The sequence below is a fragment of the Trachypithecus francoisi genome, unplaced genomic scaffold, assembly GCF_009764315.1.
Source record: "Trachypithecus francoisi isolate TF-2019V2 unplaced genomic scaffold, Tfra_2.0 Lachesis_group16, whole genome shotgun sequence".
Taxonomy (NCBI): domain Eukaryota; kingdom Metazoa; phylum Chordata; class Mammalia; order Primates; family Cercopithecidae; genus Trachypithecus; species Trachypithecus francoisi.
In genome coordinates, this window is record NW_022681461.1 from 6,868,091 (window position 1) to 6,890,926 (window position 22,836).

Below are 22,836 nucleotides of genomic sequence, written 5' to 3' on the forward strand. Positions count from 1 at the left end.
AATATGATCATATCCACATTCAAAAAAGGAGTATTTTTTTTCCCCAATTACAGCACTAGAAACCAAATCACATTTGGAAGTAGTAACTTTAAGTGCTTTAAAGGGGCTAAGGCTCTGTAGTCTCAGTTTTTGAAAAGATAGGATTTTGAGTTGAGTCCTTTCCTCAATATTGACTGCATGTGTGGCCCCAGCTGGGCTTGGGTGAGGACATCTCAATGCGCCTTGATTATGCCCCTCACCCACACATGTTCGAGGTAGCTGGTGCTCTGGGGTGGTGGGGTGGTGGCAGAGTCAGTTGGCTTTCTCTGTGTCTCTGAACCTACTGCAGTTTACAGGATGCTCTGCTAAGATGATGCATGAAGTACTGTTACTTTTATTTCCTTCATCATCAGCCAGTGTAGCTGTGATGCAAAATTAAGACAAGCAATCTGTGCTCACTGCGATTCAGTGAAAGCAGTGACAAGCATTATTTTAGTGCTTATTAGTGCCTAAGGAACTTCCAAATTGTGAGTTGTTTCAGGGTTTGCTAGTAGCTGGGTCAGGAATATGCACTTTTTAGACCAGGACTGTGGCAATCAGTATGAGCAGCAGCCTGGAGCCCAGGGAGTATGCTTTCTAAATTTAGGATGTGCTTCCTACACTGCCTTAGTTTCCACAGAGGGAGACTTGATTTACAATGAGGAGGACACCTGACATTTGCTGTCTAATTCAGCCTCTCACACCACCAACAAAGGCCTGCTTAGCTCTTCCCAGGCCTCCTTCCTCGGGCATCCATTCCTCTATTTTGTGTGTCTCTGTCTGAAAGGCTGCTCTGGGCTCTAGTTAGAATATCCTAGGAAGAAATATTTTCTAGCTCTCCAAAAGAGGATGTCTTGTTAAACTCTGAACATAGCCCTGCATGTACATCACCTTGTGGCACTGAGAACTGAGCGGCCCTGAACAAGCCATGGAACTTTCGCTCACCTCACGTGACAGCCTCTGGACCAGTGCTTCTCAAACACAGAAGCCACCTGGAGGCTGAAAGTGGGGTCTGATTGGCAGGTGGGGCAGGGGTCCAGGTGTGGGGCAGGGGCCCAGGTGTGGATCCAGGTGTGCGTTTCTCATGAGCTCCAGGGTTGCTGCTGGCCTAGGGACCACACTGTGGGCAGTGGGTGCTTTGGTTCCTCTCATGTCTCAGAGCCCACGGGACAAGAAGCCCCATGTGCCCTGTACTCTACCCACAAGGTGGGGAGAGGAGGCCGGGTACCTGCCAGAGCGTGTCGAACTTCTTTCCCTCGGGGATGGAGAGCTTCCCTGTCTTGTCTTTGTCAATGCGATAGTGCAGCACCTTCCCTTCGTGCAGCAGGCACAGGGCGTAGGAGCCGTTGTTGTCTCTGGCTCGGATCCTAGAAGAGAGGATAGAGCTGCATCATCCCCAGACCTGCCAGTCCCCAGGTGGGACCTGGGAGGAAGCACCCTGGCCTGAGTGGTCAGCAGCCGCTCCCTGGGGCCTGTCACCCGGCAAGGCAGCCAGAGGGCAGAGTCTGGAGCTTCCGGGTCAAGGGCTTTGCTCAACCCAGGAAGGCCCAGTTTACCACTCAGAGATGACGCCAGTGGGTGAGCTTGCAACAAGGAAATGTTAGCAGTTTGGTGATAAATGGACCATGGTTAAGCTCTAGCAGGGCCCAGGAGCTCTGGGCAGTGGTCAGGAGAGCCTGGTGCTTGGTAGCAGTGATGCTGCTCAGGGCGATGAGCACGGGGGCTCCATGAGCCCTGATTATTGTGGAGCCCAATGGACTCACCTTTCTTCACCAGGGCCTGCATTTGGGTCAGATCCAAGATGGACAGCTCCACCACCTAGCTTGGGGTATGGACGGGGGTGTTTGGTGGGCATTTTAACCAGCCATCTTCTGGACCAGAGATGGAAGGATACGGAAGCTTCCACCCCCTGGGCCTTCCTCACTCCCTCCCACGCTCCCACTGTAGGAAAGGGAGGCAGGGCTGGACTTCAAACACTTTCAAATGATGATATTGTCGGGTAACACCCCCAGTAGAAGAAAATGACATCCACTGTGGGGTGAAGAGACAGGTGAAACCAGAGCTGTGCTGGCCGTGCTGAGCAGCCAAGGCTCTGTCTTCATGGTCATGCTGGGTGACCCTCAGTACCACCCCCTGCCCGGGGTCCTGGTGAACAGAGACGTGGGAGTCTGATATCAGGCAGAGAGCAACACTCCCACTGCAGTGCACGAGACGCGAGGCTTACGATTCACAGGGAGGTGAGAGACCCCCTGGAATACCTGTAGGACTTGGGGAGTTCGAGGCCCCGGTGGAGGCTGCAAAGGCACGAAATGGGTGCGAATCCCCCAGTTTAGCTTCGTAGTGACACCCACAGTCGCATTCTCCCCTCTCCACAGCTGCAGCCCTTTGGATCATGAGATCCTAGGTTCTGAGGGTGAGTCATGAAGTCCCAGGAAGCCCCTTTGGCCCCTGCATTTTCTAAAATGAGGAAGCTGAGGTCCAAAATTGTTAAGCCGCGTGCCCAAATGCACGGTACTTGGGGCAGAGTTCAAGTGTGCCCAGCTGCCTTGGGACATCTGGGTACTGGGGAAATTTCTGATGCCTCCTCCTGGTTGCAACAGGTCAGATACATGGCCACAGGGGGAGTTGAGATGGCCTTCGGAACTGGACATGGCCACGCTTTCCTGTTCCTTGCCGTGGAGACTCATCTCAAAAAGCTAACCCAAGGCTTGAAAGCTGAACGACGGCATGGGAGGAGTGAATTTCAGAATAAGTGAATTTTCTAGCAGTGCTTGGCTGTGCACAGCACCCCACAGCTCAGGGCAGCTGGCCAGGGTGCAGCACACACATCCAGGTTCTCTGTGGTCTCAGCAGGTGGCTGTGCTGAAACCTTCTCACTGTGAGAACAGCCTCTTCCTCCCGAACCAACCAAGTCGTCAGTGCCCAAGGTGTGAGCTCCCTTTTCACAGCCACATGGCTGATTACAGCCAGCAGTTAGTGACCGTTAAATACAACACAACACAACAAAAAACCATACTGTCATCTTTTTATATAAAGGGAGAACTGAGTCTGTTTTATAGGGAAAGTATCTTATACAGCGAGACTATTTATGTTTATTCGATACACATCGTGGCTTATAGTTTGAGGGTGTAAAGAGCTATCCAAACACCACAGCAGTAAGAGTGGATGCATATACCTATAAAAGTTGGCCTTGAAGGAATGGTGACAATATGCCACTCCAAAGTATTTCCTATAATTTAATCTTTTACGTCTGTGACCTCAAGGTCATGGAGATAATACATAGGATCTGAACCAGGTGCAGTGGCACACACCTGTAATCCTAGCACTTTGGGAGGCCAAGGCAGGATTACTTGAGCCCAGGAGGTCAAAACTGCAGTGAGCCAAGACTGCACCACGGCACTCCAGCCTGGGCAACAGAGTGAGACTCCATATCTACAAAAAAAAGATAGTAGTAATAAATGGGATCTGAACTCTGGTTTCTGAATCCATGTCCAATCTGCTGTACTCCATCTTGCCCTATGTCTTGATTGACATTTTCTTGTTAAAAACTGAGACAGACAAGCACAGATTGCCCTGAGAGATGATGTCATCAACCTCATTAGGCATCTGGCAAATACGAATGGAGACCACAGGAAAGTACCATTCCAGGCTCTTCAGACTGGTGGAAGATAGAAAGATTGTTCTAAGTGCTACTGAGAGTGGGGAGCAGCAAGGCCCCTCCTACGTTGTTTGTGGGAACATAAATGGCTTACCCACTTTGGAAAACAATTTGGGACGGTCTCCTGAAACTGAACCTATTCATTCACAGCCCTCGTGAGTGAGCAATTCCACCCCTAGGTGTATGAAACGTGTGCACCATACACTACCAGGGCTACTTACAGCAGCTTCATCTGTGCCTCTCAAACTGCACATAACCTAAGTGTCACTGACCACAGAGCAAGTACATTGTAGGAATTCACACAATACAATATTATAAAGCAAGAAAATGAGCAAATGGTAGCTATACAAAGCACAGATGAGTCTCAGAAACGTAAAAGACACTCCATGCTTCCATATACACAAAGTCCCCAAACAGACAAAAGCCACCTGTTTTATTTAGTGATGTACACCTAGGTGGTAAAACTAAAAAAACAAACAAGTGAAAAATAACAACAAAAAAAGCAAGGGCGTGATGAACACAAGAGTTCAGGAGGTGGTGCCTCCCAGGAGGCCAGCCAGGCAGACGGGTGTGAGTGCGTGAGGGCAGGGGGGTCTGGCAATGCTGGGTGCATTTTATTTCTTGAGTGGGCTGTGTTTGCTTGATAATCATTCATTAAGTTGTACCTATTTAGTTGTGTACTCTTCTGTGTCTTATATTTCACAATAAAAGCAGTATAAAAAGACAGCTGGTACCAGGAGGAAACAGAGAGCAACCCAGAGGAAACAGAGAGTGCTCTGCTTTTGAACAAGGAGTTTCTGCAAAGGCCCCACTTCCTTGGGGCTCCCCAAGAGGACAGGCTCTGCAGGCGATCCCCTCTCTTCCTGTGCTCCACCAAGCAGTCCTGGCCAGCTCCTGGTAATAGGTAACTGGAAGGTACAGGTACTGACCATGGACATGTAGCCTGAGTAGCCCCCTGTGGCAGGTGGCAAGAAACAAGAGCAGGAAAGGAAACCCACAGGCCCAGCATCTGTAGGTGGCAAAGACCAGAAGGCTTGTGACATTAACCACCAGCAACTGTGAAGTATTTGCTGGCTGCAGGCAGATCCTGGACCAGGCTATTTTTAATTTAACATAGGAGACAAACTGATTTGGAAGCCTTGCTCCTCCTCTTGGCTGTGTCCTGTTACTGAGAGCTTTGCCCTGGTGGTGGCATCAGCACACCCACCCAGGCTTATGGCTCCACAGACACCCAGAGAGGGCGTGCACACAGGCAAGGCTTCTGGCTCCTGTCTGGTTTGTTGCCTTCCGCCTTCAAGGTCAACTGGCCTCAGGCTCTTCACAGAAGCCTTTAATATTTTTTCCCAGTAATTGTCTTGGGAGGAGTAAGTTAACAGATTTGTGTTTTGCTATTGCAAAGCCTGAGATTTCCAGGGCTTGAGCTTGAGATGATGCTGAAAAGCTGTCCTAACTGGTTTTGAGACAGTCCTTGACCTGCGGCATGGCTACTTTCCCAGGGTGGGCAGAGCTGGCCTCTGGGGTGAGCAGGCCTTGTGCCTCACAGACATTAGAACACTATGCAAAGGTGAGGCATGGTGACTCTGCTGGAGCATGGCCTGGAAGGGCCGGACTCCTCTACTCTCCTGCACCCTCCTGGGGGGACAGAGAATATACAGAGGTGATGCCCGGGCACCAAGGGGAAAGTGAGCATCCAAGAAGTAGTGAGACACTCAAGGCAGCCTCCCCAGGGCTACTGGGACACTGCCTGTATCTGCTGTAGACAGAACAGAAAAACCAGGCACATTCCAGCCCACTAGGTGTTCTCATTTTCCCCTGCCATTTTTTTTTCTCCTTTTTCTCTCAAAGGAGATTTTAATCAGCATCAATGAAGTGATATTGACATCAGAGCACAACTCTCTTTGAACTTTTAACTTCAGACAGGTCATGACTCTTTATGATGACCTAGGTCTGCAAAACCACATGTATCAAATAAAATGTCATACTTTGATCAATTACAGCAGCGTATGAGAGCACTGTTGGAACAGAATTTTTGTTGTGGCAAAGGAGGCTCATGACAGCCAAACACAGTCTCATTCATCAGTGAACAAGGAGAAGGTTTTTCCTAAGCCGCAAATTCACTTTTGAAATTGAAGTATAGGACAAAAAGTGAGCTAAACTTGAACAGCCAAAAGTAAGTGGCAAATAAGAGCAATTAAAGTGCGTTTGGCCAAAGGGCCAATGCTAATCTCAGCACGGCAGTGGACAGGGACAGAATCTCAGGCCAGCAGCACAGTGAGCACCTGGATGTGGGATTCCCACCTTAAAGCAAGGGCCTGTGAAGAGGAAATCCCCCTCAACTCTGGAGGAAAGCGTTCCCGGCATTGGATACTCAAGATTCCACAGATGAATATTAACCAGGCACAAGCTCAGAAAGATCACTGGAAACATAAGGAACCACGAGTCATGAGAGAAGGGGTAGGGAGGGAAAGAGAGAGGAAGAGATAGAGATTTACATCCTCCAAAACCTTCAGTAGTAGAATAATCAGATATAGAATATAAACTATGAAATGTTTAACAAAATAAAAAATGGAACTATGGAAATTAGCAACCAATAAAATACTCTAAAAATACTCCAGAAATATTTGGAAAAAAAAAAAAGAAACAAACAAACAAATAGAATTGCTAGAAATTTTCTAAAAAACATAAAAGTTTCTACAAATAGAGGCATATTCAAAGTTAACTTTATCGGAACCAGTCCAATAATACAGTATTTGGGCATTTTGCAGGAATTGCAACTGCAAATGTAGTTATAGACCCTCCAATGAACTATGAAAATCTCAAAAAATGATCATAGTTGTTAACCTAGCCCAGGTAGGTAACAGGTATCTCAAACAGGCTCACACCATATCCCCAGACCAGCAGCATCAGCATCATTTGAGAACTTGGTAGGTAGGAATGCAAATGGCTGAGTTCTTATGCAGACCTGTGAATTAAAAACTCAGGGGATGGGAGGCAGAAATCTGTGCTTTTGCCGGCCCTCCAGATGGTTCTCTCTCTCTCTCTCTCTCTCTCTCTCTCTCTCTCTCACACACACACACACACACACACACACACATTCACTCACTAGCTCATTTGATACGGGCTCCATGGGTGACCCTGCAGGATAAACCAATGAACAATAAGAATAGACAGTCCAGAGAAGTTTGTACCCCATTTTTTTATGCAGTTGAGGACTAGAAGACGCAGTGATTCTGGCTCTCTAAGAAAAAGGGTTGTGTCCACCAGAATCAGGGGTGTGCAAATCAGAGCCATACAGCCCTCATCCAGGAGCAGGCCCTGGGTGGGACCCAGCTTGGGGACACCAGATAACACACTTGTCACCTTGAACATCAGAACAACACCTCTCACCAATGCCCATACCCTTCACCTCCCCACCCCAGCATGTGGCTTGCATGGCAGGTGACGCCTTGTTTTGGAAACAGGTGTTATTAATCCTTTGCAGTGCAAGTGGGACTCAGTATAAGGGAGTCATAAAAAATTTATTCACGTATATCCCATTTCTCTGAGAAATTGAGACAGTTCCTAAGGACATACCCTTCAGTATTCTATATGACCAGGAAACAAACCTAAATTAGGATAAAGCATGGGAAATGGATGCAGTACTTTAAGTTGGGCTCCACAGGTTGTGCACAGGTCCACAGGAGATGATATGCAGCTGCGGTTCTCAAGTGTGTGGTGTGTGTGTGTGTGTGTGTGTGTGAGAGAGAGAGAGAGAGATGGCGGGGTGGAGGGGGAAGAAGTGAGGGGATGAGAGTGTGTGCAGACATTAGGGAAAGGAAGGGGAGAAGAGAGGTGGAGATAACGAGTGTGTCTTACTGCACCTGGAACTTGGCTAGTACAAAAGGGATGACTCAAAGATTACACTGTTTATTTCTTCTCAAAAGGGACAGGGGAAAGAAGGTCAGGAGGCCACATGAATTTCAGCTGCAGAGCACATAATAAGCCACACAGGGATTCGATGGTGGCATGGGGGCTGGGAAGGGGTGGCTACCAAGGCCTCTGAGGGCAAACTGCACTCGCAGCTGGTCTGTGCTCTGAGGGCTTTCTGTGCTATCTTTTTATCCTGTCCTGCATACTTGGAACAAGGGCTTCCTGGGGATTGTTTTAACTAATGTATTAAAGAGCTATCATGGAAAGGAGCACTTCTAGGGTCCCAAGAGATCATGTACAGCAACTGTGGCCTGAGTGGAGTACATCAGGCCCACTTAGCTGAAGGGGACAGTGATGTTCTTGCAACTTTAGGACCCACCAAGCCTGCAGGCTTCCCATCCTCCTCACTCACTCTTCAACATGCGTGCCTCTCAGATCGCTGAGGCTCACAACCTCCTGGGCTTCCTCTCCGACTCACTTTCTCTCCAGACAGATGCAAACTACTGGGCCCGATTGCAGCCCTGCTCTCCAGGTGCCTCTCCTGCTGTGAGCCCTCAGAGCAGCTGCCCTGCTTCATGCTGCACACTCGGGCGGCTGAGCAGTCAGGGTCTCTCTCAACACCCATGGTGTGGCTTGGGGCAGCCATGTGCCACTCCCTCCACCACCTGGCCAGTCTGCCTCCATCCAGGAAAACTCTGCCACCATCCATAGAATCTCAGGGAACCAGAAAGGTCTCAGGGCACCACGTGACCATGACCATGACATGATGCCGCCTCCTGGGGCTCAGACTGGGGCTCTGGAGATGCCCGGGCTCCTGCACGCCCACTCAGCATCCACTGCTTCACTTCCCTCCCTCTCCCGCAGGCATCCAGGCCTGCCCTGGCCTCCACACCCATGCTACCCCCTGAATCTCTTGCGGCCCTGCTCTTTTGTTGCCTCTGCCTGGTGAGGTGTCAAGCTCTGCCAGATTGAGTCAGCCCACTTGCTCTGACGGCCACTTCCCAGTTCCTACAGTTAGTGACACACAAGATGATCGTCCAGCCTGGGCACCTGAGACAGGCCTGATGAGCCATGCTGTCCCTCCTCCTGTCCAAGTAGTGGCTCCCGTTCACGTTAGCAGCCAGAATGTTCCTTTTTACCCAGAGAGATTTTTCCCACCAAGACGATGTTCTAGGTGCTGGGTTGCACTTGCGAAGGCAGCAGCCCAATCTCTGCCCTTGTGCATCCAGAGCAAGTGGGGGTGGGGACAATAAACAAGTAAATGAAAACAAAATAAAGATCATGCTGGGTAGGCACAGTGTCGTGGTGGAGAGGACCTACTGCCAAGCATTGCAGACTTTGCAGCCTGTCAGCTTGCATTTGTCATCTTCCCCCTGCAGTCAAAGTCCGGTGAGGGCAGGGACTAAGGTCTGACTTAGTCCCCACAGTATCCAAGTCCTATCACAATGCCTGCTGCATGTCTGGTTGAAAACATGTCTATTTTGTTGAATGAATGACTATTTTTTAACTTTTTTTTTTTTTTTTTTTTACACAGTACGTTTCTAAAGTCAGAAGGTAGAAACTGTAGTTAAAATGGAATTGGTGACTTACTGGTTGGACGACTCCGTCCACAGATCTGAAATACTACCTTTTATTTTTAACATTAACTGAGCTATTTGGAGAGCAGTCACTTACGTGTCTTAAAGGTCACCTTGAACTTATTCTTGGCTTTGTAAGATTTACAAGGACTCTTAGCCAAAAACAATAAAATATTTACCTGGATACTAAACACAAGAAAACAACACTTCCATCTTTAAAATTTTGCCCGGCATGGACTCTTTACAGCATTTCCATCCTAAGATCATTTATAAGATGAAATGAAGGACACATTCCATTACATTTTAGCAGAGTAATGTGTGTGGGAGAATTGGCTGTACACAATGGCAATAAACCACATTGTGTGAACCAAGTGGATGAAGGTCAGAGATGAGTTGATCACAGCCTCCTCCAGATCAAGAGGAGCCCAGCAATGTGACTGCATGGCCGTAGGTTTTGCACAGATTGTAAAAGATATTTTAGTCACAGCCAGGGAAGATCACTCTGTTCTACTTTAACCTCCCCTCCCAAATTTGACAAGGATTCTAAAAATGTACATGGTATTACTAATAATGAAGTGTGAACCTAGAGGAAGGAGTGAATAGTCTCTTTTTCTATATATAGACAAATATATTAATAAATTATTGTTGAACTAAGATGCAGTCAAACACAGTGAAATCAAGGACATGGAGGAAATAAAAGGTGTTATAGAGACGTGTCAGGCAATTAAGTAAAATATTACATTATCTTTTCTAAATTTTGTATGCTTGTATTTACCAGCCTTTAAAAATTCTAATTTATTGAATTTTTTTCTTAGTCTAGAAAATATGCTCTATTGTATGCCTAATTTTATATTTTTGCAAAAATAAGAGGGTCTTCAAATTGTGTATGCTTCGGACCCCTCAATCCTGGATCCTCCCTTTTGGGGAAGAGATATATAATATTCGGAAAGTAAGCTTTGTTTCCTTTTTCTAACAAATTCATTTTTCACAGACAGCTGTGACTAGCTTCTCCAAATAGCAACCTGTGCTGTCATACAAGGCCTCTGGGGGCAGGGGATCTCCCTCCCCACTCAGCCCCTCTCCCTAGACTTGGTCCCTGACGTCACCAACGAGGCAGCACTCTGACCCTCACCCACCGAATGTGGGCTGGAGGACTCCCCCTCTAGTGCCCGTTTCTGGCCAGCTAGACCCCAGACAAGGGCAGGGCCGCTATGGCAAAGGCCAGGTGATGAACATCACCTCCAGAAACGCCACAGGCGGCTGTGAGGGACAACCACTGGCCCACACTGCCCAGCCCCTCCACAAACAGCCTCTGTCTATATTCGTGATTCTTCAAGCACACGTGCAAAGGCCCTGTAACTACCTTCTCAGAGTCACTCCTGAAAGGTGTGGGTGAGCTGTGTGGACAGGACACAAGAGAGGGGAAAGCTGATGGACATCTCTGTGTGTTCTGAGATTTCACATGGACACCCCCTGGTGCTGCACCTTGCATGGGGAATAGGGAGGGGCCCATGGCTGTGGAGTCTCTGGAGATGGATTTGGTTGCTGGCTGCTGTTTCTGCTTAGCCCCAGACAACATCAGGGACCTGGTTTTGCCTTCCAGCCTTGGACAAGCTCCTCCACAGCTGAGTTCTTCTTTGAAAACCAAGAAATTTCACCCCCTTAAGTGGTAAATGCCCTCTGGCTCAGGTGTACTGTCACTGTAAGTGGATTTCACGTATAGTTCCTGAGGAGAGAAAACTAGGAGCCGAGTTGGACGGCATCTCCCAGACGTAATCTGCTTCTATCCTCTGCATTTTGAACTGCATTACCGACGATTTATAATCTGATCTAGATCTCCAAAATATGCTGCCTCACCCTCAGTGTTTTCAAGGTCTGTTTGAACAAAGGCATTTTGCGATGGCCATGGAGGGTGCATGTGTTTCAGGAAATCTTTTGTTTTTTTCAACTTTCAGTCCAATTCTTACTAATGCCACTTTCCACGTAAAGCGATTCTCAGGCTGAAATGCTGGCATCTGAATGGTGGAGATGGCATGTTGGTACTCATGATGAAAGTGTGAAGAGTAATTGCTGGGATTTCGTTTACCCATATTATCCACCAAACTAGTAAAATCCTGTTGATTAGTGTATGGCTTGCAATGCAAAAATAATCTTCCAACCCCCTCTGTGAAATAATAATAATAACGATAATAATTTTTTTGAGACAGAGTCTCGCTCTGTTACCCAGGCTGGAGTGCAGCGGCATGATCTCAGCTCACTGCAACCTCTGCCTCCTAGGTTCAAGCGATTCTCCTGCCTCAGCCTCCCGAGTAGCTGGGATGACAGGCACACACCACTATGCCCAGCTAATTTTTGTATTGTTAGTAGAGACAGGGTTTCACCATGTTGGCCAGGATGGTGTTGATCTCTTGACTGTGTGATCACCTGCCCCTGCCTCCCAAAGTGCTGGGATTACAGGCGTGAGCCACCGTGCCTGCCTGGCCAAAATAATTATTCTTTATTTAAGTCTGTCACTTCATAAAAGCAAAAGCCTAGTGTGAATCCTTTTACGGCCAGACAGTGACTCTCACACTATATATTCACAGCCACAGAGTGGAAATAAACACACCTACGGCAGGCAGAAGAACATAAGGGAGACCTGCCTGATTTTCTCAGCTGCAGAAGAATGACTCACCTGCAGAGGTCATGGTATACCTGTGATGCAGGGACGGGAAGAGTTTGCATGGAGGACCTGACATTCAGTGTATGTTACTGATGCATCCAAGTGTGGTCCAGGTCACTGCAGGGGGAGGGGGATGACGCTGCTTCATTCGGTGCCAACCACAGTGCAGAGGGCCTTCAGTTTATGATACTCTATAACCCTCAAAGACTCTGAGAGTCAGAGATGACATTAAAGCTATTTTACAGACAATAAAGCTATTTTACAGACAAAGAAATGAAAGAAACAGACCACTGAGTAACTTGCTCAAGGTCTCATAGCTGGTGATAAGGTGGAGCCAGCATTTGAGGCCAGACAATCCGAATGATATGTTGTTAACAGTCCACACTGCCTCCTACCCAGAGAAAGCAAATCTTACAAACCATGGAGTGCACAGTGTCATGTTTTTATATTTCTATATCTATTGCTGTGTCCCTGCATCTGTCCATCAGTAATGATTTAAGAGGAGGTAGAAAGAGGTGCAAGAATCCCCATTCCTTCCCCAACACTGACAGGTGTGGAGCTGCCCCTACACAGAACTGCAGTGGTATTACTACATGTCAGGAAGTGGAAAGCAAAAATGAGCAGGGAGATGGAGAATGGGTCCAAACAATTCATTGATTTCGGTGACAGGCATTCATTGCACACCTCCTAAGGGCCAGCCCACAGGCCTGCACAGGACCCAGGTCAAAGCACAGTGGGTGGGGTGGACAGGAGATCAGAACAGAGACAAACTGACTGATGCTCAGGCATGAGAAAGTGAAGGCCCTGAAATCACAATGAAGAAATCAACACATTTGGTTTGCAAGTATATGAACACGCACACCTCCCTATAGCAAACTGGTGTAGACAGGCAGAGCCCACCGAATATCAGCTGGCCCTGGCCCTTTGCTTCCTAAAGACAGCCCCCCAACTCGTCCAAAGCAGGGTCCTCCCAGTGCTGTGAGCGCTCTGCAACCTGGCCCCCAACTCCACCCTTCCCCATTCACTCTGTGCCAGTGACACTGGCCTCTGTGGGTGCCCTGCTCCCCAGGCACGCTCCTTCCACAGGGCATTTGAATTCGCCATTCCCTGGGCAGGGATGTTTCCTTGCTGCCTTCAGGCCTCTTCTCAATGGCCTCCCTCACAGCAAGGCCCATCGTCTCCATGCAGCAGAAACAAGCCCCAGCATCCCGACCCCAGTATGCTCTACACCCTTACTTAAATGCAGTCCTTTCCCATTGTTCAGTGTCCTTTCTCCCACTGAAATGCAGGCCCCATGAGGGCAGGGGCTTGCTGATTGACTTCTCCCTTCCCAAAGTCCAGAATGGTGCCTGGCACTTAGTGCTTCAAGCAACTACAGACTCCAGTAACGTTGGTCCATGGATGGATTAGCTGACATGACGGTTGGAAAGTAGACGTGGACACATTCTTTAGGAGAATCTGAATGAGGACCCAAGAAGAATGGTGGGAAAAAAACAGCCACTGGCTCAGTGAGGACATCCAGCAGTGACTGGAATCCAGTTCTGACTCCAAAGACCTTGTGCTGTGGCTATTTGTTGCAAATAATGGACATTTTATAAAACTATCTGCAAGTAGGGCAGATTTGGATGATTCAAAACCAGGTCTGGGACTTCTTGCAACGTTAGCCTGACCCCACAGGGGAGTAAAGTACAGACTCCCGCAGCGGATCAGGAGCTGACGCACTCACACTGAAAGGGCAGCCACAGCATCTGGTGATGGTTCACAAGAGTTCCCTGGAGGCTTTTAGCTCTATTTCCCATGAAAGAAACACACAAAGAAACACTTCCAAAGATGAAAGAATATGGACCAACATCTACGCAACCTGGACTTGGGAGACATTGCATTCAGGGACGCACACTCTGCCCCATGCTGGAAGCATGGTAGATTTGGACTGTATTCAGTACAACGGCAAATTCTCCATGCTCTCCACAAGCATACACAACCATATTCAAACACTCACAGGATAACACGCCCCTACACTGCAACAAGGAAGGTTTACACACTTGGCAATAGCTAAGAACCCCAGCCACGTTCTGTAGGAGATGAAAGGTTGCCACGAGGTGAAACTGCCAGGTGGTAAAGCCTTCCAGGATGTTTCCTCACATTTTCTCTGTTAAAAACACCGTAAGATACCCTGACAAGGAGACTTTCCTGGTGCTCATGATGGAGAAAGAGCACTGAAGAGAGAAGAAAAGCTACACCGGTGATGACCACATGTACTGTGCTGTGTACATGGTGTGCATTTTCATTGAATCCTCAAGATGGTCACAGAACCAGCGGAGCAGAGCCTGGGGAAAGTTCCCCTTAGCCTAAGGTTCTACAACCATCATGGGAACATGGGTTCTGAAACTGGGTCTTGCTGCCCAGGTTTAGCTCTACTCTTCCTCTCACCAATATCCTGCCTGATGCCAGGCCTGGGCATGGGGTGCTATGCACCGCCAGTCCACAGGTGAGCCCTGCAGCTGTGAAGGGAGCACAGGAAGGTAGGGGACTGAGCTGTGGACAACACAAGGGAGAAAGCCTTGGAAGCTATTACCTGGGAGGTTGGCGATTATGGGGTGATAACTGGGAAACTGCAATATAAGCTAGAATAAGAACCCAGGAGAAGAGGACAACTAAGGAGGGGGCGCTTGGTAAAAATGCAGAAGCCCAGACTCCTTTCCCACAGGCCCATGCCTGGTTAGCTCTGACTCCAGCTGAATAGGAAGCACAGCAAGTTTGAGACTCTCTTGCGTAAACCATAAGCCCCACTGTCAGGTGCATGTGCTGTGAGGACACATGAGATGTCAGTCTGTACAGGGCAGATAGAGAATAAGGCGTGTTCGGCAAATAAGAGCTTTACCTCCCAGCCTTCTGCATGGGTTTATACACATCCCCCAGAAAGGAAGGAGAGAGCAGAAGTCATGGCCATGAAGGGTGCAACTACTATTTTCGGGAACAGACAACTCTGAATAAAGAAATGGCTTCGTGGCTGAAGAGGCTATGAGTAGGCTTCTTAACCAGCAGGAAGTTGGCCAACCTCATCGTGTGGATTATGCTATTTTGGGCTGACTTCACACGCCAAGATGCTACGTGCATGGCTCCATGACATTCATGTTGGAAATTATTGCTGAGAAGATGGTAAGAGGCCAAACCTCAGCAAAAACAGCCATAGGTACCTCCAGTGAGGGGCAATGTCTTCCCTCCCCACAGCGTTCTGCTGCTGCGTGGGGCTGCATCCCAATAAAGACTATTGCTGTAGGCACCACTGCATGGCAACCTGGGCCACTCTTCCTTCTTCTTTTTTTTTTTTTTTAATAGTATTGTGGTCAGTTTCTTTTCTCTTCTTTTTTCCTTTTTTTGAGACAGGGTGTCACTATGTTGCCCAGGCTGGTCTCAAACCAGCCTCAAACCATAGTGAAATCATAGTGAGGATCAAGCGATCCTCCTGCCAGGAGTAGATGGGACTACAGGTGCATGCCACTGCACTCAGCTAAGATCATTTTTGAAATACAAGGTGTGACAGTCAAGTCTGAGGAAATTCCTTTGACTAGATGGACGTGCAGAGAAAACACTTCTAAATCTAGGAAAAGTTTACAAAGGCAGCTGGGGATTCACCAATTGCCAAACCATGAGGTTGCATCGCTGGTTCTGGTTATGCTTCCAAGATAAGCATCTCTGCGAGGACACTGAGAGGTGACCAGGGGATCATTTCTCCCAGAGACAACCACCCCACTGAGCCACCTTGACCAGACACCCTTGAAGGAACAAGGTTGACACCTCCCAAAGACAGTTCTTTACCTTCTCTGGACAACTGACTGACCACGTTGGCCTGTATCTCAGAACCTTCTACAATTTAGATTTACATTGAACCACTGAGGATAGCAAACAGAACCCAGGATTCAGACAGACCCTCTAATGATTGTGGGCCTAAGGCTGAAGCCCACAAACCTGCACTCATCACCCATGGACGCTACTCCCAGAAAACTTTCCTTAACATCTTTTGTGTTAGCATCTTGTTTCATGTAAAAATAGAAGTAAAGTCTGAGATCAAGGGGGTACTTTGAGTGAAAAAACTGCAGTATTTTAATTTCAGTTGGATAACCACAGAATTTGCTATGCATCCTACAATTTGCCATTAAAAGGAGAATATGGGGTTGAATCACATTTTCTTTAAACTTTACGTCCCTCAGTGCCCAAAAAGAGTGTTCATTTTGGAATTAGACTGGGCAAAATAAACACTGGGTCACAGGTGATAGCTTTAGTTAGAAATGTCTTTAGGACAGAACAGCATGCATGTTGTCAAACGACAATGTATGGCCCCTTTCCAGGGTCATGTGAGGCCAGTCACAGGGAAGCTGAATTATTCCCAATTGTCCCCACAGGCCTGGTGGCAGGAGGTGAGGGGGAAGGCACAATACTCACAGGAACTTTCCGTTTGTCTTTGATCCTATCAGGACAATTTGCTCAGACTCTTCCCGAGAGATTTTTCCGTGGAACCAAGGCATTTTTTCATGGGCTGTGGTGGCGATCAGCTTCTCCAGCTGAGGCTTCTGACTGATGATGGCCTGCTCCAGAGCCTGACCCTGCCACGTGGAGAGCAGAGCAGAGTAAACCATACCGAGGAAAAATGAAAATGATGCAGAAGGCATTTCCAGTCTGTCTCGAGTCCTGGCATGGTAAAACAGGATCAAACCTTATTCACTCATTCATTCAGTAAATAAAACCAGAAAGATCTTTACACATTACTTAAGTACTTTCAAGTGTATAAATAAAAAGCATATGGCTGGGCACGGGGGCTCACACTTGTAATCCCAGCATTTTGGGAGGCCAAGGTGGGTGGAAGGGGGGCTGAGCTCTACAGGCCCACCTGACACTACCCTCCCAGCTCCCTGTCCCACCTTGGAGTTTTAGTCCTGTTTTTTTTTTTTTTTTTTGAGACGGAGTCTCGCTCTGTCGCCCAGGCTGGAGTGCAGTGGCCGGATCTCAGCTCACTGCAAGCTCCGCCTCCCGGGTTCACGCCATTCTCCTGAGGTCAGGAGTTCGAGACCAGCCTGGCCAGCATGGTGAAACTCCATCTCCACTAAAAATACAAAAATTAGGCCGGGCGCGGTGGCTCAAGCCTGTAATCCCAGCACTTTGGGAGGCCGAGACGGGCGGATCACGAGGTCAGGAGATCGAGACCATCCTGGCTAACACAGTGAAACCCCGTCTCTACTAAAAAAATACAAAAAAAAAAACTAGCCAGGCGAGGTGGCGGGCACCTGTAGTCCCAGCTACTCGGGAGGCTGAGGCGAGAGAATGGCGTAAACCCGGGAGGCGGAGCTTGCAGTGAGCTGAGATCTGGCCACTGCACTCCAGCCTGGGCGACAGAGCGAGACTCCGTCTCAAAAAAAAAAAAAAAAAAAAATACAAAAATTAGCCAGGTGTGGTGGCACATGCCTGTAATCCCAGCTACTTGAGAGGCTGAGGCAGAAGAATTGCTTGAACTTGGGAGGCAGAGGTTGCACTGAGCTGAGATCATGCCACTGCACTCCAGCCTGGGTGACAGAGCAAGACTCTGTCTCAAAAAATAAAAAATAAAAAAAACCCATATATATCCTTTGCTGTGGCAATCCCAACCCTTTCAAAGTTTGTCCTGCACATGTTGCATAAGAGCATAGTATACGATAGATCTAAAGCAATGTTGTTAGCAGCGTTTATTCATAAACAGCAAATGTGTCCATCAATAGGTACTAGTTAAATAAATTACGGTGTGTAGCAGGTGACACCAGATAGCTAAAGAACAGGTGATGCAGCTTCATGAGTGTCGACACAGAAAGTTCTGCAAGAGATATTAGGAAGCCATAAAATCAAGTGCCTATCAGTGTGTCTAGTAGGACCTTGTCAGATAAATAGAAACCAATCAACACCTATCAATGCCTCTCTGAAAAGGCCCTCCATGCACTGGGTAACGGTGGTTCCCTGTGGTGGAGAGACCCACACTGCTGGCACAAAGGGGCCGGCCCTCTCAGCTGTGGCTGTGAAAGGGGAAAGGCTCGTATTAGAGAGAGGCACTTTTTGGCCAACGTTGATGCTTAAGGAGGTGGTTGTATTATTTGGGCACACAGGGTACACAGGCATAGGTGTTGCATGTAGCCAGGAAGTCTGTGTGGGGTCACAGGGCCCCCTGGGTCCAGGGAGCAGGACCAGCTGTGGCCCACCTGCAGGTTCCATGTCTGCTTCACATATTCCCTGATGAGGTTTTCCTTCAAGTCCTCAAAGGGCCCAGTCTTGGGCTGCACCCCTTGGGGCCGGTTGAAGGGCTTCTTGAGGAGGCAGACCAGGCCATCAGGCTCCTGGGAGTGGTAGTGGCAGAGGTCGGCGGGGCTGGCGTGGGTCCTTCCGCCGGCGATGGCGTAGGTGCCGTTCAGCTCTCGCTCGATGGTGTAGTGGTGTGCCTTCCTCCCATGCGCCACGGACAGGGCGAAGCCGCCCAGGTAGTTGCGGCTCTGGCGCAGCAAATAGAGCCCATCGCTCATGCCCCCCTGGACCAGGTAATCTTCTGCCTCCTCCCGGGTGATGTTGCCGAAAAAGAAGGGCAGGTGGTTGGCGTTGTCAGCCATGCCGCTGCTGGCCATGCTTCAGAGGCCGGAGGGCACACGCCTAGGCAGGTGTCCACCTGGGCAAGACAGAGACAGAGAACTTTGGTGAGGAACCCACGTGGCAGGGAACATTTGCTAAAACCACTCAAACTCTTTCAAAGCGGAGACAAACCCTTCCAGCTCTGAACAGAGACACTTCCCTCTTTGGCCCTTCCAACACACAGTTGTCTTTCTGTTCACATCATTACAGTTTCCAGCATGCCTTCTAACTAAGCTAAAATCAGAGTATTTGATGGAAGTGACCAAATTAAATAATTCTTTTTTGTCGGCGGGGTGGGGAAGGACAAAGAATTCTAAAAATAAACATACCCCAAAGAGAAGTAAACAGAAGGTCTATTGCAAAACAGGACTCTTGGGCTGACCCTAAGGGTCCCAGCACGCACACAGGAGGCAGAATCTACATGAGCACAAACCAACGGCTCCTCCTGAGAGCAGACAATGTTAGAGAAGCCCTGCTCCTCATCATAGCGTCAAGGAGGACGCTACCACCGCCTCACCCACCTGAGCTGCCAGACTCTGCCTGGAGCAGTCAGTCACAGGCTGGTGCTGAGCCCCAGAGGTGAAGTGAGGCCACGTTGAGGGCCCACACGGAACTGTGACTTGCGGTCACCACAAGGCCTTCCCACCTTCAGCCCAGGGCTATGACAGCAACAAGCCACTGCCTGAGACATGAAGAGTGACACTCTCCCAGCTCCCGAAGCCTGGGGCCCATAGGCTGTCCTCTCCCCACTTCTCCAGACCACTTCCTGGGCAACTCCACTTCCCATCTGCAGGGCCCGTGTTAAAGAGATAGTGCCTGTTCCCAGCCCACGAGGACATCTGACATAGGAGAGACATTGCTTACAGTAAATAAATACATTTCAGAAGCAAAAAGGAAGGCGGCCAATGCATATTTAACATGGAGAGTAGTTCCTCTCAATCATAGTTGTAAATGAGAAGGATACATATTGCCAGCTCCAAAAGTATCCAACAAGGCACATTTTAACCAAAAGGGGCTAGTCATGAATGGAAAATTATCTAGATGACTCCATCCATTTATCCAGGGAGCAAAGCGCATGCCCCTCATGGTCCACCCACACACACACACACACACATCCCCCATACCACATGCATACTACATGCACGTCACATACACCATGAACACATACCACACCTGCACTACACACACACCATGCCCTACACGCACACTATACACATCACACACACCAAACACACAAACTACACACACACCACACACACAAAATACACTACACACATCACACACTACACTACATACACACTACACACACAAAACATACACGAAACACACACCACTACATGCATAATACACACATCACATACACGACACACATCACACACTGCACACACAACACACATAAATTACATACACACCACACACACCACACACAAACTACATATACACTACACATGCAACACATTACACATATCTCACACACACTGCACACATACCACAAACTACATACACACTACACACATCACACACTACACTACATACACACTACACACATCACACACTACACTACATACACACTACACATACAAAACACACACAAAACACACCACACAACTACATGCACACTACACACATCACACACCACACACACACAAACTACATACACACTACACACACTGCACACATACCACAAACTACATACACACTACACACACCACACACTGCGCACATACCACACACAAACTACATACACACTACACATGCAACACATTACACATATCTCACACACACTGCACACACGCCACACACAAACTACATACACACTACACACACACTACACACACATTTCACATGTAACACACTACACACACCACACACTGCACACACAACACATACACACAAACTACATACACACTACACACAACACACTACATGCAACACAAACACTACATACACACTACACACAGAAAACACATACAAACTACACCACACCACTACATGCACACTATACACATCACACACACTGCCCACGCACAATACACAAACTACATGCATGACACACACACACACCATAGTACATACTACACACACAAAACACACACATGAAGCACACCACACCATGGACCCCGCACCACGATGATATGAAGTGGCTTCTTCTCAACATGCACTATCCTACAAGGGGCTACAAAAGGCAAGAGCGTCAGCCTGACACAGGCAACAGAGTTCTCCCCAGATGGTATCCTCAAGTCAGTACTCCTGGGCGAGCCCCTAATGAGCCATGGGTTTTACTATAATTTGAGGGTATTCATCATCATTTCCTGGCTTGCCTCTCACAGCAGTTGACTATCAGTGACTTTTCTTTGCCCAACAAGTTTCTAAAATTTCATCTCTTAGCAAGGTGTTTTTGTTTTTTAAAGTATATCTACATTTACTTTGGAGTCTAAGAATGCTGTTAACAGAAAGACATCTCTGGAAACACAGTGTGCTGATGAGTCTCTTGGAAGAAATACTTCTCTTTCGACTGCTTCCCTTTTCTACAATGCTTTGGTTGAAGGTCAGCCACTGCACCCAGCCTGCCTTTCCTCCACTCCACCCTTTTCCTGCAGTGGGTCTTCTCAGGCCTCCAACCTCATATCCATTGTTTCCCCAGCAGCCCAGCAGGTCTCACACTTCCACATGGCCTTGGGGGCTCTGATACACCCAGGGACTGGGACGCTGCTGTTCCTGCAATCCTGATGATGCAGATGCCGGGTTCTGACGCCATCTGAGACCAGGCTCTCCATCTTCTCTGCCTTCCCTGCCCAGGCAGTGCCCCAGCCAGGAACCCAGGAGTCCTCCGCAGGCCTTGCATTCTCTAAGGTTCATTTTCCAAGCGCCCCTGGTGCATGCTCCTTACTGCCCGTATCCATGACCCCTGCCTGGCTTAACCCTGTCCTTTCCACTGCTGCCCTTCACCCCTCACCTTCTGCCCTCCAGCTTCCTGATGCCTCCCTCTCCAGCTGCCTGGTCCTCCCTCAAAGCACACATCAGCCCTCCCTGCCTCTTCCAACATGCCCAGTCCACAGACCACACTGGACAGCACTGGGATGCTGTGGCTTCCCCTTCTTGTCCTCACCACATGTGCTTTCTACTGACGTGCACAGCTCTTCCTCCTGGCCATCTAGGTCATCCTTGCAGACCCAGCTCAAATACCCCTGTTGCTGTGTACCTGGCCCTGAAGCTTGTGTCCCCTCTGCAGGGCCCAGGTTACTTTTTATGTAGTTGCAGAACAGCAGACTGCACCATCAGCTCCAACTGAGACAGTACTTTTGTAGGAACAAAATTTTAAATAAAATGTGAGCAAATACTTTTTAACTTATATAACTTATATAAATCTTAACATAGCTACTATTTTTAAAATTCATTGGCTTGTCACTAATCATTACATGGGTGCTGGCACTTCGGCATGAATTCCATATAGAAGTGAATGGAAAGGAAGTGAGACAGGCTGTGGCCAGGTCTCGGGGAGCATCTGCAGACCCGGAGCAACCTCCAGGCACACCCCAGGGACACTGTGTGGCTCTGATGGTGCATTGCAGGTACGTTCCCAAGCAGGCGGCAGAAGAATGTGCTACACTGTGTCAGCACCTATGTGGCTGATGGCCCTTTTCTGGCCATGTGACTTCCTATGCTGGAGTTGACCTGGGCGTGTTGGTGGTGATGGTTTGGGCAGAATCAGTGGTTCACTGCAAGGACAGCTTATGGCACATTTTTGGGCTATTTAATTGGGGGAATAAACAGTGTCCATGGTGTTCCTGTGCCTACCTTCTCAGGACTGGCACCCGCTGGCACCCACCTGGGGCCTTCTCCTGGTCTCCAACCTCCTCTTTCTCAGGCTACCTTGGCAGGAGTTAGCCATCTCCGTTCCAGCCACTGCCCACAGTGGCCCAGGCTGCTGTTCTTAGCTCCACTTTTCAGATATCAGCTCTCAGTCAGTATGGCAAATCCAGAGAGTCTCACTTTTCACCCAGCCGTAGTCTTGGCCACAGTTATGGCATCTCTGCCACTCCCACCAACTGAGACAGGGACAGAGCCTGCGACTTTCCCTTGTACGCATTCCTCCTGCACACACAGACTCAGCCCTTCCTGCCTGATGCTTCTGCCAACTCACAATGCTTAACTCTGACTGCAGGAACAGCCCATGGCTCAAATTCTCTTTAGCATTTCCAGGGATCATCTTCTTCTCAATAGTGTTTAGAACTTGCTCCCTAGTTTTTCTTAATTCAACATTCCCAGTTATTTTTTTTTCCACATGTGAAACTACTTCATTCCAAAGCACAAAACTGCAAAACAAACCAGGCTCCTTAGCTCCTCCTTAACTCCACCTGTACCCCTCA

General features: G+C 48.4%; 1 protein-coding gene across 5 annotated transcripts in view; it reads right to left on the minus strand.

Annotated features, from left to right (window-relative positions):
- SYK (spleen associated tyrosine kinase) overlaps positions 1-22,836 on the minus strand; it is a 96,726-nt gene that overhangs the window by 35,877 nt on the left and 38,013 nt on the right. For all 5 annotated transcript variants that reach the window (XM_033236815.1, XM_033236811.1, XM_033236813.1 and 2 more), the window contains exons 2-4: positions 18,046-18,503; positions 16,268-16,428; positions 1,247-1,385 (exon numbers count right to left, since the gene is read on the minus strand). In XM_033236815.1, coding sequence (XP_033092706.1) covers positions 1,247-1,385; positions 16,268-16,428; positions 18,046-18,462 — 717 coding nt within the window. In that variant the 5' untranslated portion in view covers positions 18,463-18,503. The remainder of the gene's footprint in view (positions 1-1,246; positions 1,386-16,267; positions 16,429-18,045; positions 18,504-22,836) is intronic.